A 16,924-nucleotide genomic window follows, 5' to 3' on the forward strand; every position below is an offset into this window, starting at 1 on the left:
TTTTGCAGACTTCTTTTCAATTTTTAAGGTTGTGAATTCTAACAACATTAATAGAGAAATTGTTGTCCCTTCCTAAGAATTCTTTGGAAAGATCCTTACATTCTTTGGATGTGGTAAGAGCTTTGAAATATTATGTGGAAGCTACTAAAGATTTCAGGAAGACTCCCAGTCTATTTGTTTTATTTTCCAGTCCTAGGAAAGGTCAGAAGGCTTCTGCTATTTCCTTGGCTTCTTGGTTGAAACTTTTGATTCATCAAGCTTATTTGGAGTCGGGTCAGGCCCCGCCTCAGAGAATTACAGCTCATACTACTAGATCAGTCTCCACTTCGTGGGCCTTTAAGAATGAAGCTTCAGTTTATCAGATTTGCAAAGCGGCAACTTGGTCCTCTTTGCATACATTTTCTAAATTCTACCGTTTTGATGTATTTGCTTCTTCAGAAGCAGTTTTTGGTAGAAAAGTTCTTCAGGCAGCTGTTTCAGTTTGATTTTTCTGCTTTTGATTTGAGTTTTTTTCTTTCATTTATGAGAATAAACGTGTTTCTTGTTTGGGTTGTGGATTCATTTTTTCAGCGGAAATTGGCTGTTCTTATTTTTATCCCTCCCTCTCTAGTGACTCTTGCGTGGAGTTCCACATCTTGGGTATTGCTATCCCATACGTCACTAGCTCATGGGCTCTTGCCAATTACATGAATGAAAACATAATTTATGTAAGAACTTACTTGATAAATTAATTTCTTTCATATTGGCAAGAGTCCATGAGGCCCACCCTTTTTATGGTGGTTATGATTTTTTGTATAAAGCACAATTTTTTTCCAAATTTCTTTTGTTGATGCTTTCTACTCCTTTCTTTATCACCCCACTGCTTGGTTATTCGTTAAACTGAATTGTGGGTGTGGTGAGGGGTGTATTTATAGGCATTTTGAGGTTTGGGAAACTTTGCCCCTCCTGGTAGGATTATATATCCCATACGTCACTAGCTCATGGACTCTTGCCAATATGAAAGAAATTAATTTATCAGGTAAGTTCTTACATAAATTATGTTGTTTAAAATAAGATACAATTTAACATATTTCAATTCATGAAAAGATAAAACCAATAATAATATTAGTATTGCTTAGAAACACCAGTTTAAAAAAAATTAACACATTCATCCAGGTAAAGCCTAACAGATGCTACCTGAAAAGTATACAAAAAACCAGAATCAAATGCTAAGATGTGTGAAGTCAGATGCCAAAAGTATAAGAATAAATTAAATTTGTGATCTCCAGAATACTAATAATGTCTGAACTGATGACCTGTGCTCTCTGTCAGACAGCCTAGATGCTGTTTACAACTAGAAGTACATTTTGTTGATCATGTTTCCTTTAAGACAGATCTTATTAAAACACAGTACATCTGCAGTCACTCATCGGCCCATCCACTTCTTGCTGCATTCTTTTCTGGCACAGTAGCAGGGATCATTATGCATTCTAGGAAACATGAATGCACATTGCAGGAGCTATTTATTTTCCCTACTCTATATATTCATTATACATTATATATATGTCTGCATCAGGTAAGGAAAGGGGGCACCCCTTGTCTGTTACCTGTTTCTGTTGACCATGACAGCCCTAAGAAATATACAGCCATAATCTAAGATGCCTGTTTACAGTCTGGCAAAACTTTTATGCTTTGGTGTTGCTCAAGTAGTGTTACTGAATACTTAACCCCTTAAGGACCAGCGACGTACCCTGTATGTCGCTGGCCTTTTTTTGGGACTTGATTTTTTTATAGCGCAGTCTTGCCACCAGCGTTGAGACTGCTCTATTCCACAAAGCCTGCTGGAGGGAGGGCATTAATAGCGTGTTCTTGATAGACTTGTGCTATTATGTCCTGAAAACCCCCTTAACGACCAGTGACATACAGGGTACATTGTTGTCTTTAAGGGGTTAACCAACTTAACACAGATTCTTAGTGCTCCATCTGACCCTACAGGATCCTCTGATGTGTCAGTCAGCTGTCCATTCTCTTTTTTCCACACAATACATTTACAATGTCTTAGTTATTGGAACTGGTAATATCTCACAGGTTATAAGTGGTCCAATGCTTTCTCCTTCCACACCTGTGCAAACACGTCTCCTTTCCTTCTTAATATGAGGAGAGTCCACAACATCATTCCTTACTGTTGGGAAATACTGAACCTGGCCACCAGGAGGAGGCAGACACCGCAGCCAAAGGGTCAAATACTCCCCTTACTTCCCTCATATCCCATTCATTCTTTGCCTTTTGTCAAAGGAGGTTGGCAGAGAAGTGTCATAAGATACAGAGTAGTTCCTTATGAAGGGTATCTGCCCTTCGAAATGGGACTGGAGTTTTAAGTAGTCTAGTCAGCCTCTCAGAGCATTGACGAATGTTAGAGTCTGGAGATGCAGGGAGAGTTTTTCTGCGAATCCATCCAGACTCGTATTAACAGCTCCTAAGCAATCAGTGTTGACGAGTTTTACTGCCTGCTTCCATTACTCAAGTCCATTACAGGAGCGATTCTACAAGACTGGCAAACTTGAGAGGCTGTGTTTCTGTTCCACGGAATAGATTCTGGCAAGATTGTTTCATTTTTTTTATACACATATGATAACGCAATAAGACAGGGTCACATTGTGACTCCTTTTATCTGTAATAAAATCAAGGGTTAATATCTCCGGATGGGGATTATTGAATGGGGGGGGATTAATCACATATTTTATTATGAAATTAATATGCTGCGTCATGTGTGAGATGAGGCTCAGGCAGATGTTGGAATGTACAGGTTTTACTTTCGTTGTGTAAGCTGCGCAGCCTGAAAAGTTTGGCACTCTTTTCCTATAGCATTGGCGGTCCTGCATTGCGAGCCATGTGCCCGGGTGTGGTCACACTGACCGTGCGGTTTACCGGAAACAAAGCGGTTTCTCTGTTGGGCCTGTTATGTTAAATCATAGCCAGGGTACTTAACTTAAAACTGACATTACCACATTCATAGTAGACTATTTTTGGGTTTATTGTCTTTGGGCCCAAGGATTTAAAAGTCTCTGGGCTGGCGAGATGAGTTAAGAAATCTCGCCAGTACTCCTATTTCCCTGGTAGAATGATCTAAAGCCACGTTTTACCCAGGGTGTCTTGCTAAGGGTCATATACTGCATTTTCGTTTGGGAGGAGATGCATACTTACAAAAGGGCACAATAAAATTTGTTTTTTAAAAATTATTACAAAACAAATAATTGAACTAACTGAAAAACCTCTAAGCGTGGTCACTACTAAATCCCCTCAATCTTCTCGAATCCTGGTACTTGATACCCTCTCCTTTCTTTAAAATTCTTAACACGCTCAGGCCTTTATTGATTCAGGGGCAGCTGGAATTTTTTTGGATCACCGTTTCATGATTCAGGCAGGGTTAGCTCTTCTGCAGAAAAAACACTGTCTTAAAATAACTGCTCTGGATGGCACTCCCCTTGGATCAGGTTTAATACATTTTGAATCAGAACCCCTAACCATGACTGTGGGAGTCTTTCATACTGAACAGTTGCAGTTCAATGTAATTCATTCTCTAGCACAACCAGTAATCCTTGGTCTTTCTTGACTCCGTATACACAATCTACAGTTCGACTGGACTGAGGAACAGTTGGCCTCCTGGGATACATCCTGCTTCCACTCCTGTCTGACTAAAGTTACTTTATTACGCCACATCCCCATTGCCAGCCTACAGACCCCTTCAAGCCTTCCCTCAATTTACGTGGGTTTTACTGATGTGTTTGAAAAGAAAGCAGCTGATGTGCTGACACCCCACCGTCCTTACGACTGCAAGATTGACCTCTTTTCTGGAGACCAACTTCCTAAAGGGATGACCAAGGCCGTGGAGGAGTATATTCAAGGGAACCTAGCTAAAGGTTTTATTCGCCCTTCCTCTTCTCCTGCCGGGGCTGGCTTCTTTTTTATCAGTAAGAAGGATGGTGGGCTCTGACCCTGTATCGACTACAGGGCCCTTAACAACATCACTATCAAGAATCGCTATCCTTTTCTGTTAATCACTGAACTTTATAATTCGCTCCAGAATGCTCGCTACTTCACTAAGTTGGATGTACGTGGGACATATCTTGTTCGTATATTACCAGGGCATGAATGGAAGACTGCCTTCAACACAAGGTCAGGGCATTACGAATACCTTGTAATACCTTTCGGCTGTGTAATGCCCCTGCTGTCTTCCAGGCATTTGTCAACAATGTCTTCCGTGACCTGCTCAATCGCACTGTCATCGTCAATCTGGATGACATCCTTATTTTCTCCTCCACCCTTAAGGATCATCATGAACATGTGAGACAGGTACTTCTTCGCCTCAGAGACAATTCCCTGGTAGCCAAACTGGAGAAATGTGAATTTGACAAAGTTCAGATCCAGTTCCTTGGCTATGTTATCTCGAAGAAGGGTTTTGCCATGGATCCTTCTAAGCTCACCGCAGTCCTGGAATGGCCTCAACCCACCACATTAAAGGAACTACAGAGATTCTTGGGGTTCTCTAATTATTACCGCACGTTTATAAAAAAACTTCTCCCAAATAGTTGCTCCCCTCACTGAGTTAACTAAACGGAACAGAGACTGCAAAAACTGGCCTCCCGAAGCCGTGGATGTTTTCTCTCACCTAAAAAAAAAAAAGGCCTTTTGTTCTGCTCCTGTGCTCCGCCATCCTGATCCTGACATGCAGTTCACTTTAGAGGTTAACGCCTCTGATATTGGAGCTCAGGAAATCTAGAGGCGCCACATAGAGTAGTACAGTCTTGCACAGAAATACCAGCAGGATACCCAAAATCTCTATAGATTGGCCTCTCACCAGATGTTGCGGCACAACCGGAGTGCCAGACCAGACGGCACGGGACCTTCACAGTCGCCCGTAGGACACAGCGGCAGCTTAATGCACGTCCCAACAGAGCAGGTACCGGGGCTATCCAGTCAGAAAAACCAGAAGGCCAAAGGTCAACAGGTATCAGATTCGTTGAATACACAAAGGAGCACGAATAGTTAAAAGTACAATCTTTATTTTGTACACAGTGTTGATAGCATAACAACGTGTTTCTCAGCTTGCAATACCAGCTGTTTCATCAGGCTACATCATGGGCTCCTGGGTTACCTGCCTGACCATTCTATTGGTTTACCCTTGAACTGCCTTACCAATGGATTCCCTACCTATTGCCGTCAGAGACTATCCTGTCTGTTTCAGTCCTTCAAGTGGTTTACCCTTGAATTGCCTAACCGCTGATTCCTACCTGCTACTGCAAAAGACTACCCTGCATAGTGTGAGTACTATTTACCTCATTTTGCGAACTTTCTCTGCTCTGGGATATTCCCTATCATTCCAGCTTGATGCCGGGATAAGAAGACTACTGGCCAAGTTTGGTCTGATAGTGGAATATCCCACGAGCATTACATAAACAGCATTATAAACCCAATAAAATAATCACACAACACAGAATGTATCATCAAATGAAGTATAATGAACAAAAACATTTTTTTACCTGCATTTTTCTGCAAACAGTTTTCTGCATTTTTAGCATGTTAGATACTATAGGGTCTGCAGCTATTCTAGGCATTCCAGTCTGGACTGATTTATAGGCACCCTGACCTTCAAGCAGCTGAGCAGGAAGATACAAGGGAAGTGGCTGCTAGATCTTGTTCCTTTAAAAGCTGCCTGATAGCTCGGGTCTGGTTACACTGATTAATTTCAGCCTGCTTGGCTTGCATATCTTTGCTGCAACACAAGTGGACAGCTTCACCTACTTGCCTGCCCTTTTTTTAATCAATGCACTGCTTCTCAGTGTTTTTCAATAGCAGTCACATGACTGAAAAAAAGTGTGTTATTCTGAAACGGCGCAAAATGAGGGCCACCTGTGTGTATATAGAATAAATGTGATGAATATTGGAATGTGAAATATTCATGTTTCAGGTCGGGTTTAATACACTTGAATAAACGCGGTTGGGTTAGCTTGCGAGTATGGGTGTTAGCGCACTCCATTGAAGTCTATGGGAGAATACGTTAACACAGTCACAATATTCAAAGTTCCACTTTTTGCACACTTTGGGTTATTGATCGCGCTTTAAATTTTTTCTTTTAATATGTAATAGAGTGCAAAATAGCGCTCCACTCATAATCTAGCCCTGAATTTGATATATAATGTAATATTGTATACTTGTTGACTGCATCAGTTTAACTCTTAATATTTTTTTTCCTTTTATGTTTTATTTTGCCTTGCATAGGGGAATGTCGTAAAAAACTGCTTTGGACGTTTTTTTGATATATTATATTCATTACTGAAAAATCATCCTCCATGGGAATCTCCACACATGTTGCAATATTACCTTGATTTTCTTCAGTGTCCCATTTGTAATAAAGGCTCATGGTCTTTTATTGAAATGCTAATTAGGTAAGTGAAAAGGTATGTCTTTCTAAAATAATGCTTTGCTATTGTTTTAACAGTTTATATCTTAATGATTCTGTGACATAGCAGTTTCAGTCCTGTACCCTCTGTAATTTTATATCACAGTTTAAGTTGTATCGGTGTATTTTACCATAACCTGACATTTTTAAATGTAATTTCAATTTGGAGTTGTAGTAATTTTTTTAGATTGATTAATAGTTATTGTTGGTTCAATTTTATGCAGTAGTTAGTTATATTTCAGGTTCGGACGATGCATAGTTTTGAGTACTGGCCTTGCCAAACCAGAAGATTGACAGCCCTGAAGTAAAAATAACCCTTGTTGTCAAAAGTCTATATGATTTTAATAAATAGATTCCAAAGCATTTGTACACTTATTTTAAAATAAGGATTTTATCTTTTTTATGTGCATAGTTTTAAGCATGATCAAATGTTGATTAAAAAATAATATGAATAGAGATCTTGTTTTTTAACACATTTCATCTGTTCCTGTGATTGACCAAGAGTATTTCCCCTCCTTGGCAATGGAGATTACACAATGTCAAGACAGCACAGAAGGTTTTTTCTTCTGAACTTAACATCACAGGTTTTAGAATTATTCAAGACAGTTAATATTTTTGATACAGGGCAATACATATCATTCACAAACAGAGTTTGCTTGTGAACGTTTAAGTTGGTCAGTAGTGATGTTAAGTATATACGTTTCTTTTTTAATGTGGATGCTTTATCACACATTTATGGGCCTCCCAGATATCAAATTGAGAAACATCAGGAGGTGTGTTGTTAACAAAATATTCAGTGATTGACTGTGAGATTTGTTGCCCCACCGATAGGTCCGATAGGAGATAGTCCTCCAGTCTCCATATAAAGTCTTGTATTGGTTTAGTTGGCCAAGTTAGTGTACCTATCACTGATGCATGATCTGAACAAGTCAGCGGGGCAATTTGTGAAGAGTTGAACAACGACCAACCTGTTACATCTGTGAATAGTCAATTCTAGTATAAAGTTTATGGGGATATGAGTAAAACGTGTAATCACTTTTCTCAGGGTTAGAAACCCTCCAAAGATCATGCACACATACACCTAGATCACGAGTTTTGTGTTAACCTTAAAAAGCAGCGTTGAGAGGTCCCAACGCTGCTTTTTAACGCCCGCTGGTATTACGAGTCTGGCAGGTACAGGCTCACCACTCACTTTTTTTTCCGCGACTCGAGCATACCGCAAATCCACTTACGTCAATTGCGTATCCTATCTTTTTAATGGGATTTGCCTAACGCTGGTGTTACGAGTCTTGGAAAAAGTGAGCGGTAGACCCTCTCCTGTCAAGACTCCTACCGCATTTAAAAGTCAGTAGTTAAGAGTTTTATTGGCTAACGCCGTAACATAAAACTCTTAACTAAAGTGCTTAAATATATTAACCCAGCCAATAGAATGCGAGCTCAATCCTATTGGCTGATTGGATCAGCCAATAGGATTTTTTCTACCTTAATTCCGATTGGCTGATAGAATTCTATCAGCCAATCGGAATTGAAGGGACGCCATCTTGGATGACGTCACTTCACTTAAAGGTACCGTCATTTGGTGTTAGTCATCGGAAGGAAGAGGATGCTCTGCATCGGATGTCTTGAAGATGGACCCGCTCCGGATGGATGAAGATAGAAGATGCCGCCTGGATGAAGACTTCTGCCTGTCTGGAGGACCTCTTCTGCCTAGATAGGATGAAAACTTCGGACCCTCTGGAGGACCACTTCTGCCCGGTTGGGTGAAGACGTCTCAAGGTAGGGTGATCTTCAGGGGGTTAGTGTTAGGTTTTATTAAGGGGGGATTGGATGGGTTTTAGAGTAGGGTTGGGTGTGTGGGTGGTGGGTTGTAATGTTGGGGGGGGGTATTGTCTTCTTTTTTTTACAGGTAAAAGAGCTGATTACTTTGGGGCAATGCCCTGCAAAAAGCCCTTTTAAGGGCTATTTGTAATTTAGTATAGGGTAGGGATTTTTATTATTTTGGGGGGCTTTTTTATTTTATTAGGGGATTAGATTAGGTGTAATTAGTTTTACATTTTTTTAATTATTTTATTTTTTTATGTAATTTAGTGTGTTTTTTTTCTTCGTAATTTAGTTTATTTAATTTAATTGTAATTAATTGTAGTTAATTTAGGTAATTTATTTAATGATAGTGTAGTGTTAGGTGTAATTGTAACTTAGGTTAGGATTTATTTTACAGATATATTTGTATTTATTTTAGCTAGGTAGTTATTAAATAGTTAATAACTATTTAATAACTATTCTACCTAGTTAAAATAAATACAAAGTTTCCTGTAAAATAAAAATAAACCCTAAGATAGATACAATGTAACTATTAGTTATATTGTAGCTAGCTTATGGTTTATTTTATAGGTAAGTATTTAGTTTTAAATAGGAATAGTATTTAAGAATAGTATTTTTATTTAGATTTATTTAAATTATATTTTAGTTAGGGTTAGGGTTAGACTTAGGTTTAGGGGCGGCAGATTATGGGTTAATAATTGTAGGTAGGTTGCGACGACATTGGGGGCGGCAAAATAGGGGTTAATAACTATAATGTAGGTGTTGGGGGCAGCAGATTAGGTGTTCATAAGTATAATGTAGGTGGCGGCGGTGTCCGGAGCGGCAGATTAGGGGTTAATAATATAATGCAGGTGGCGGCGATGTCGGGGGCGACAGATTAGGGGTTAATAAGTGTAAGATTAGGGGTGTTTAGACTCAGGGTTCATGTTAGGGTGTTAGGTGTAGACATTTCCCATATGAATCAATGGGGCTGCGTTAGGAGCTGAACGCTGCTTTTTTGCAGGTGTTAAACTTTTTTCAGCCGAATCAGCCCCATTGATTCCTATGGGGAAATTGTGCACGAGCACGTTTTACCTGCTCACCGCTACCGTAAGCAGCGCTGGTATTGAGGTGAGATGCGGAGCTAAATTTTACTCTCCAATCACTTATTTGCGGCTAACGCCGGGTTTAAAAAAACCTGTAATACCAGCGTTGTTTGTAGGTGAGCGGTGAGCAGAAATTGTGCGTTAGTCCTGCAAGCCTTACCCACAAAAACTCGTAATCTAGTCAATAGTTTTTTAAGATAATTGTTAGTGCGGGTAATTTGTGATACTTGTGTTCGAGCAATCCAGCATAGGGTTTAATGGTAAATTCAAGTCTCCACACATTATCAATATTCCTTTTTGGTGTTCTAGAATAAGGTCAGTCACCGTTTTAATAAAATGTGATTGTTTAACATCCGGGGTATATAAAGATACCAGAGTGACTGAGCGTCCATAGAGTAAACCTATTAATATAATGTATCTTCCCTCCCTGTCTCTAATTATTTTAATTGCTGCGAATGGTATGTTTTTCTTAATTAGGATCCCAACTCTGTGTCTCTTAGATTTAGGGTGTGATGCATAATAGCATGTGCCAAATTTAAAAGTCAGTGGTTCTCTGCTTTTAATAAAATGAGTTTCTTGGACAAAAACCAAGTCCGTTTTGTTTCTGTCAAAGTCTCTAAGTGCCTGGGATCTTTTAGATGGGATGTTAAGGCCTTTGACATTAATTGTTTGAATCCGGAGGGTGTCTAACGGTTTTGTGGGGTGTTGTGTTTTAGCCATTAAGAAATAAAATGATAGGGGTTATGTGCAGGTCTAATGAGTACATGACAACTATAATATAGTGTTGTATTATTGTTTATGGTGTAGTGTATGTGAACAAATTTAGCAGCAAGAGGAAAAAGAACAGATATATAACATTTTACATGTAATAAAAACATTAGGATTGTCAAAAGTGACTTCGGCGAGGAAGTGTTTTCCTCGTCATTGCCCATTTAAACATATTCAATGGTGAACAGAATAAGAAATATAATATGTGCACAAACTCTAATATTCTTAACGTAGGGTAGCTGCCTACCCAAACCCATACCTGTGTATAAAAGGGAAAGACGTGCTAACCGTCTTCTAGCGAGAAACCCACAGGTCATATTGCTCCAGTTGCTATGCTGTGTTGGCCTGACCTCCCCACCCAGCTCCCGCCCACCAAACGCAGATTGATATAGCTGTTCATAAAGTTTATATTGGTAGAGCGGGCTCCCCGCGAAGGTACATTCATTCAATAACAATGTCAAACCATCAACAGTAACTATACTATAACCCAAACATAAAACCCATACCCCGTGAGCCCAGGTAATCCCGGGGTCTCAGGGTCATAAATAAATTAAATTAATAACCTTTAGCAATTTTATACACACTTTCGTTTTGTGTTATCATTGCTTGTGTATGTTATGCTAAGTATTCCCAGTAGGGATAGCCTAAAACCAAGTCCCCAACTCTATTTATTAAGAGCATGGGTATTGTGAACATATGAAATATTTCTACATTATCATTCAGAATTGTGAACTTAAGTCTTATACATACAACCTTTATTCAGATGGTTATGCATCTGGAAAGTGTCATCTCAGGTACAGTCCATCACTAAACAAAATTGATGACACTTCATGAAAGTAGAGGATCTTCAGCTCTTTTTTTTCTTGAAACTAGAGTCCATTGAGAGTTGTGTTGATTTGCAATGTCTCTTGAAGCAGAGCCACGTGCTGGCTGTCTGAGGCTGTGGTTGCTGAAATGTTAGGCCAAGGCTTTTAGAGATCTTCTGGGTTTTTATAAATTAAAGTTTCTTTCATGTAATTGGCAAGAGTCCATGAGCTAGTGACGTATGGGATATACAATCCTACCAGGAGGGGCAAAGTTTCCCAAACCTCAATGTGCCTATAAATACACCCCTCACCACACCCACAATTCAGTTTTACAAACTTTGCCTCCTATGGAGGTGGTGAAGTAAGTTTGTGCTTAAGATTTCTACGTTGACTTGCGCTTCTCAGCATTTTGAAGCTCGATTCCTCTCAGAGTACAGCGAATGTCAGAGGGATGTGAAGGGAGTATCACCTATTGAATGCAATGGTTTTCCTCACGGGAGAGCTATTTCATAGGTTCTCTGTTATCGGTCGTAGAGATTCATCTCCTACCTCCCTTTTCAGATCGACGATATACTCTCATATACCATTACCTCTACTGATAACTGTTTCAGTACTGGTTTGGCTATCTGTTATATGTGGATGGGTGTATTTCGGAAAGTATGTTTTTTATTACTTAAGACACCCCAGCTATGGTTTGGCACTTTATGCATTTATATAAAGTTCTAAATATATGTATTGTACTTATATTTGCCATGAGTCAGGTTCATGTATTTCCTTGAGCAGACTGTCTGTTTCATATTTGGGGAAAATAAACATATTAAGAAATATTTTTTCTTACCTGGGGTTTAGTCTTTTTTTTAGATTGACTACATTTTTCTTGCAAATTGCAAGCAGAACTAGGCCCGCGGGTGCGCCAAATGCTAGACTTTATTGCGTCATTCTTGGCTCGAGAATTTTTTGGTGCGAAAGTACGTCCGTTGACGCAAGTTTGTCATTTCCGGCGTCGTAGTTGACGCCGAGTCCTTACACAGGGTTACGTTGTTAGTGACGCAAGTGTGTCATTTCCGGATATTGTTGGCGCCAAAAAAATTTCAGTTACGTTGTGCGTCATACTTGGCGCCAAATATTTTCATTAATTTATTACCCCATTGATGTTTACCTCTTGCCTTTTTTCTATATCAGAGGGCTATGCTATTTGCATTTTTTTTCCCATTCCTGAAACTGTCATATAAGGAAATTGATAATTTTGCTTTATATGTTGTTTTTTCTTTTACATTTTGCAAGATGTCTCAATCTGATCCTGTCTCAGAAGTATCTGTTGGAACTTTGCTGCCTGACATTGGGTCAACCAAAGCTAAGTGCATTTGTTGTAAGATTGTGGAAATTAAATCTCCGAATGTCATTTGTAATAGTTGTCATTATAAACTTTTACATGCAGATAATGTGTCCATCAGTAATAGTACATTGCCGGTTGCAGTTCCTTCAACTTCTAATGTACATGATATACCTATGAATTTTAAAGAATTTGTTACTGATTCTATTCAGAAGGCTTTGTCTGCATTTCCACCTTCTAATAAACATAAAAGGTCTTTTAAAACTTCTCATAAAGTTGATGAAATTTGAAATGACCGACAACATAATGATTTATCCTCCTCTGATGAGGATCTATCTGATTCAGAAGATCCTTCCTAAGATATTGACACTGACAAATCTACTTATTTATTTAAAATAGAGTATATTTGTTCTTTATTAAAAGAAGTGTTAATTACTTTGGATATTGAGGAAGTCAGTCCTCTTGACGTTAAGACTAGTAAACATTTAAATGCTGTTTTTAAACCTGTGGTTACTCCAGAGGTTTTTCATATTCCTGATGCTATTTCTGATTTGATTTCTAAGGAATGGAATAAGCCAGGTACTCCTTTTATTCCTTCTTCAAGGTTTAAAAAATTGTATCCTTTACCAGCAATTTCTATAGAGTTTTGGGAAAAGATCCCCAAAGTTGATGGGGATATTTCTACTCTTGCTAAACGTACCACTATTCCTATGAAAGATAGTACTTCTTTTAAAGACCCTTTAGATAGGAAACTTGAATCTTATCTAAGGAAAGCCTATTTATATTCAGGTCATCTTCTTAGGCCTGCAATTTCTTTGACTGATGTTGCGGCTGCATCAACTCTTTGGTTGGAGAATTTAGCGCAACAAGAATTGGATTCTGACATATCTAGCATTGTTCGCTTACTGCAACATGCTAATCATTTTATTTGTGATGCCATTTTTGATATTATCAAAATTGATGTTAGATCCATGTATTTTAGCTAGAAGAGCTTTGTGGCTTAAATCTTGGAATGCTGATATGACATCTAAGTCTAGATTATTATCTCTTTCTTTCCAAGGTAATAATTTATTTGGTTCTCAGTTGGATTCTGTTATTTGAACTGTTACTGGGGGAAAGGGAGTTTTTCTGCCTCAGGATAAAAACCTAAGGGTAAATCTAAGGCTTCTAACCGTTTTCGTTCCTTTCTTCAAAATAAGGAACAAAAATCTAATCCTTCCCCCAAAGAATCTGTTTCCAATTGGAAGCCTTCCTCAAATTGGAATAAATCCAAGCCTTTTAAAAAAACAAAGTCAGCCCCTAAGTCCGCATGAAGGTGCGGCCCTCATTCCAGCTCAGCTGCTAGGGGGCAGATTAGGGTTTTTTATGGTATATTTAGATAAATTCTGTCCAAAATCAATGGATTCAGAGCATTGTCTCTCAAGGGTATTGAATAGGAGTCAGAGTAAGACCTCCTGTGAGAAGATTTTTTCTCTCACGTATCCCAGCAAATCCAGTAAAAGCTCTGGCTTTCCTGAAGTGTGTTTCAGACCTGGAGTCTTCAGGGGTAATCATGCCAGTTCCTTTTCAGGAACAAGGTCTGGGGTTTTATTCAAATCTATTCATTGTCCCAAAGAAGGAAAATTCATTCAGACCAGTTCTGGATCTGAAAATTTTGAATCGTTATGTAAAAGTACCAACTTTCAAGATGGTGACTATAAGGACTATTCTGCCTTTTGTTCAGCAAGGACATTATATGTCTACAATAGACTTGCAGGATGCATACCTTCATATTCCGATTCATCCAGAACATTATCAGTTCCTGAGATTCTCTTTTCTAGACAAGCATTAACAATTTGTTGCTCTTCCATTTGGCCTAGCAACAGCTCCAATAATCTTTTCAAAGGTTCTAGGTGCCCTACTCTCTGTAATCAGAGAGCAGGGTATTGCAGTGTTTCCTTATTTGGACGATATCTTGGTACTAGATCACTCTTTACGTTCTGCAGAATCTCACACGAATCAACTAGTGTTGTTTCTTCAAGACATGGTTGGAGGATCAATTTACCAAAAAGTTTCTTGATTCCTCAGACAAGGGTCACCTTTTTAGGCTTCCAGATAGATTCAGTGTCCATGACTCTGTCTCTAACAGACAAGAGACGTTTGAAATTGGTTGCAGCCTGTCGGCACCTTCAGTCTCAGTCATTCCCTTCAGTGGCTATGTGCATGGAAGTTTTAGGCCTCATGACTGCAGCATCGGACACGATTCCTTTTGCTCGTTTTCACAGGAGACCTCTCCAGCTTTGTATGCTGAATCAATGGTGCAGGGATTATACAAATATATCACAGTTAATATCCTTAAATCCCAATTTTCAACACTCTCTGACGTGGTGGTTAAATCAACAGCGTTTAGTTCAAGGGGCTTCCTTTGTTCGGCCAACCTGGACTGTGATCACTACAGATGCAAGTCTTTCAGGTTGGGGAGCTGTTTGGGGATCTCTGACAGCGCAAGGGGTTTGGAAATCTCAATAGGCGAGATTACCAATCAATATTTTAGAACTCCGTGCAAGCTCTTCAGTTTTGGCCTCTGTTGAAGAGAGAACCGTTCATTTGCTTTCAGACAGACAATATCATAACTGTGGCATATGTCAATCATCAGGGTGGGACTCACAGTTCCCAAGCTATGAAAGAAGTATTTTGGATACTTGCTTGGGTGGAATCCAGCTCCTGTCTAATCTCTGAAGTGCATATCCCAGGTGTAGACAATTGGGAGGCGGATTATCTCAGCCGTCAGGCTTTACATCCAGGGAAGTGGTCCCTCCATCCAGATGTGTTTTCTCAGATTGTTCAGATGTGGGGTCTTCCAGAGATAGATCTGATGGCCTCTCATCTAAACAGGAAACTTCCCAGATACCTGTCCAGGTCCAGAGATGTTCAGGCGGAAGCAGTGGATGCGCTGACACTTCCCTTGGTGTTATCATCCTGCTTACATTTTCCCGCCTCTAGTTCTTCTTCCAAGAGTGATCTCCAAAATCATCATGGAACAATCGTTTGTGTTGATGGTGGCTCCAGCATGGCCACACAGGATTTGATATGCGGATCTTGTTCGGATGTCCAGTTGCCAACCTTGTCCACTTCTGTTAAGGCGGACCTACTGTCTCAAGGTCCGTTTTTCCATCAGGATCTCAAATCATTAAATTTGAAGGTATGGAAATTGAACGCTTAGTACTAAGTCATAGAGGTTTCTCTGACTCAGTGATTAATACTATGTTACAAGCTCGTAAATCTGTCTCTAGAAAGATTTTTATCGAGTTTGGAAGACCTACATTTCATGGTGTTCTTCTCATAAATTCTCTTGGCATTCTTTTAGAATCCCTAGAATTTTACAGTTTCTTCAAGATGGTTTGGATAAGGGTTTGTCTGCAAGTTCCTTGAAGGGACAAATCTCTGCTCTTTCTGTTTTATTTCACAGAAAGATTGCTAAACTTCCTGATATTCACTGTTTTGTACCGGCTTTAGTTCGTATTAAGCCCGTCATTAAATCAATTTCTCCTCCTTGGAGTCTTAATTTGGTTTTGAAGGCATTACAGGCTCCTCCATTTGAGCCTATGCATTCTTTGGACATTAAACTACTTTCTTGGAAAGTGTTGTTCCTTTTGGCTATCTCTTCTGCTAGAAGAGTTTCTGAGCTATCTGCTCTTTCTTGTGAATCTCCTTTTCTGATTTTTCATCAGGATAAGGCGGTTTTGCGGACTTCATTTAAATTTTTACCTAAGGTTGTGAATTCTAACAACATTAGTAGAGAAATTGTTGTCCCTTCCTTGTGTCCTAATCCTAAGAATTCTTTGGAAAGATCCTTACATTCTTTGGATGTGGTGAGAGCTTTGAAATATTATGTTGAAGCTGCTAAAGATTTCAGGAAGACTTCTAGTCTATTTGTTATATTTTCTGGTCCTAGGAAAGGTCAGAAGGCTTCTGCTATTTCATTGGCTTCTTGGTTAAAGCTTTTGATTCATCAAGCTTATTTGGAGTCGGGTCAAGCCCCGCCTCAGAGAATTACAGCTCATTCTACTAGATCAGTCTCCACTTCGTGGGCTTTTAAGAATGAAGCTTCAGTTGATCAGATTTGCAAAGCGGCAACCTGGTTCATTTACTAAATTCTACCGTTTTGAGTTTTTTGGTAGAAAAGTTCTTCAGGCAGCTGTTTCAGTTTGATTCTTCTGCTGATGTTTCAAGTTTTTCTTGTCATTAAAGAATAAATTTATAATTTGGGTTGTGGATTATTTTTTCAGTGGAAAATGGCTGTTTTTTATTTTTATCCCTCCCTCTCTAGTGGCTCTTGCGTGGAGTTCCACATCTTGGGTATTGCTATCCCATACGTCACTAGCTCATGGACTCTTGCCAATTACATGAAAGAAAACATAATTTATGTAAGAATTTACCTGATAAATTAATTTCTTTCATATTGGCAAGAGTCCATGAGGCCCATCCTTTTTTATGGTGGTTATGATTTTTTGTATAAAGCACAATTATTTCCAAATTCCTTTGTTGATTCTTTTTACTCCTTTCTTTATCACCCCACTACTTGGCTATTCGTTAAACTGAGTTGTGGGTGTGGTGAAGGGTGTATTTATAGGCATTTTGAAGTTTGGGAAACTTTGCCCCTCCTGGTAGGATTGTATTTCCCATACGTCAC

At 39.2% G+C, this 16,924-nt stretch overlaps 1 protein-coding gene across 1 annotated transcript in view; it reads left to right on the plus strand.

Annotated features, from left to right (window-relative positions):
• Positions 1 to 16,924, plus strand: part of SLF1 (SMC5-SMC6 complex localization factor 1) — a 686,747-nt gene that overhangs the window by 199,585 nt on the left and 470,238 nt on the right. Inside the window, exon 9 of the mRNA XM_053701493.1 lies at positions 6,259 to 6,425. Within this exon, the coding sequence (XP_053557468.1) occupies positions 6,259 to 6,425 (167 nt within the window). The remainder of the gene's footprint in view (positions 1 to 6,258; positions 6,426 to 16,924) is intronic.

This window comes from Bombina bombina, chromosome 2 (genome assembly GCF_027579735.1).
Source record: "Bombina bombina isolate aBomBom1 chromosome 2, aBomBom1.pri, whole genome shotgun sequence".
NCBI classification, from domain to species: domain Eukaryota; kingdom Metazoa; phylum Chordata; class Amphibia; order Anura; family Bombinatoridae; genus Bombina; species Bombina bombina.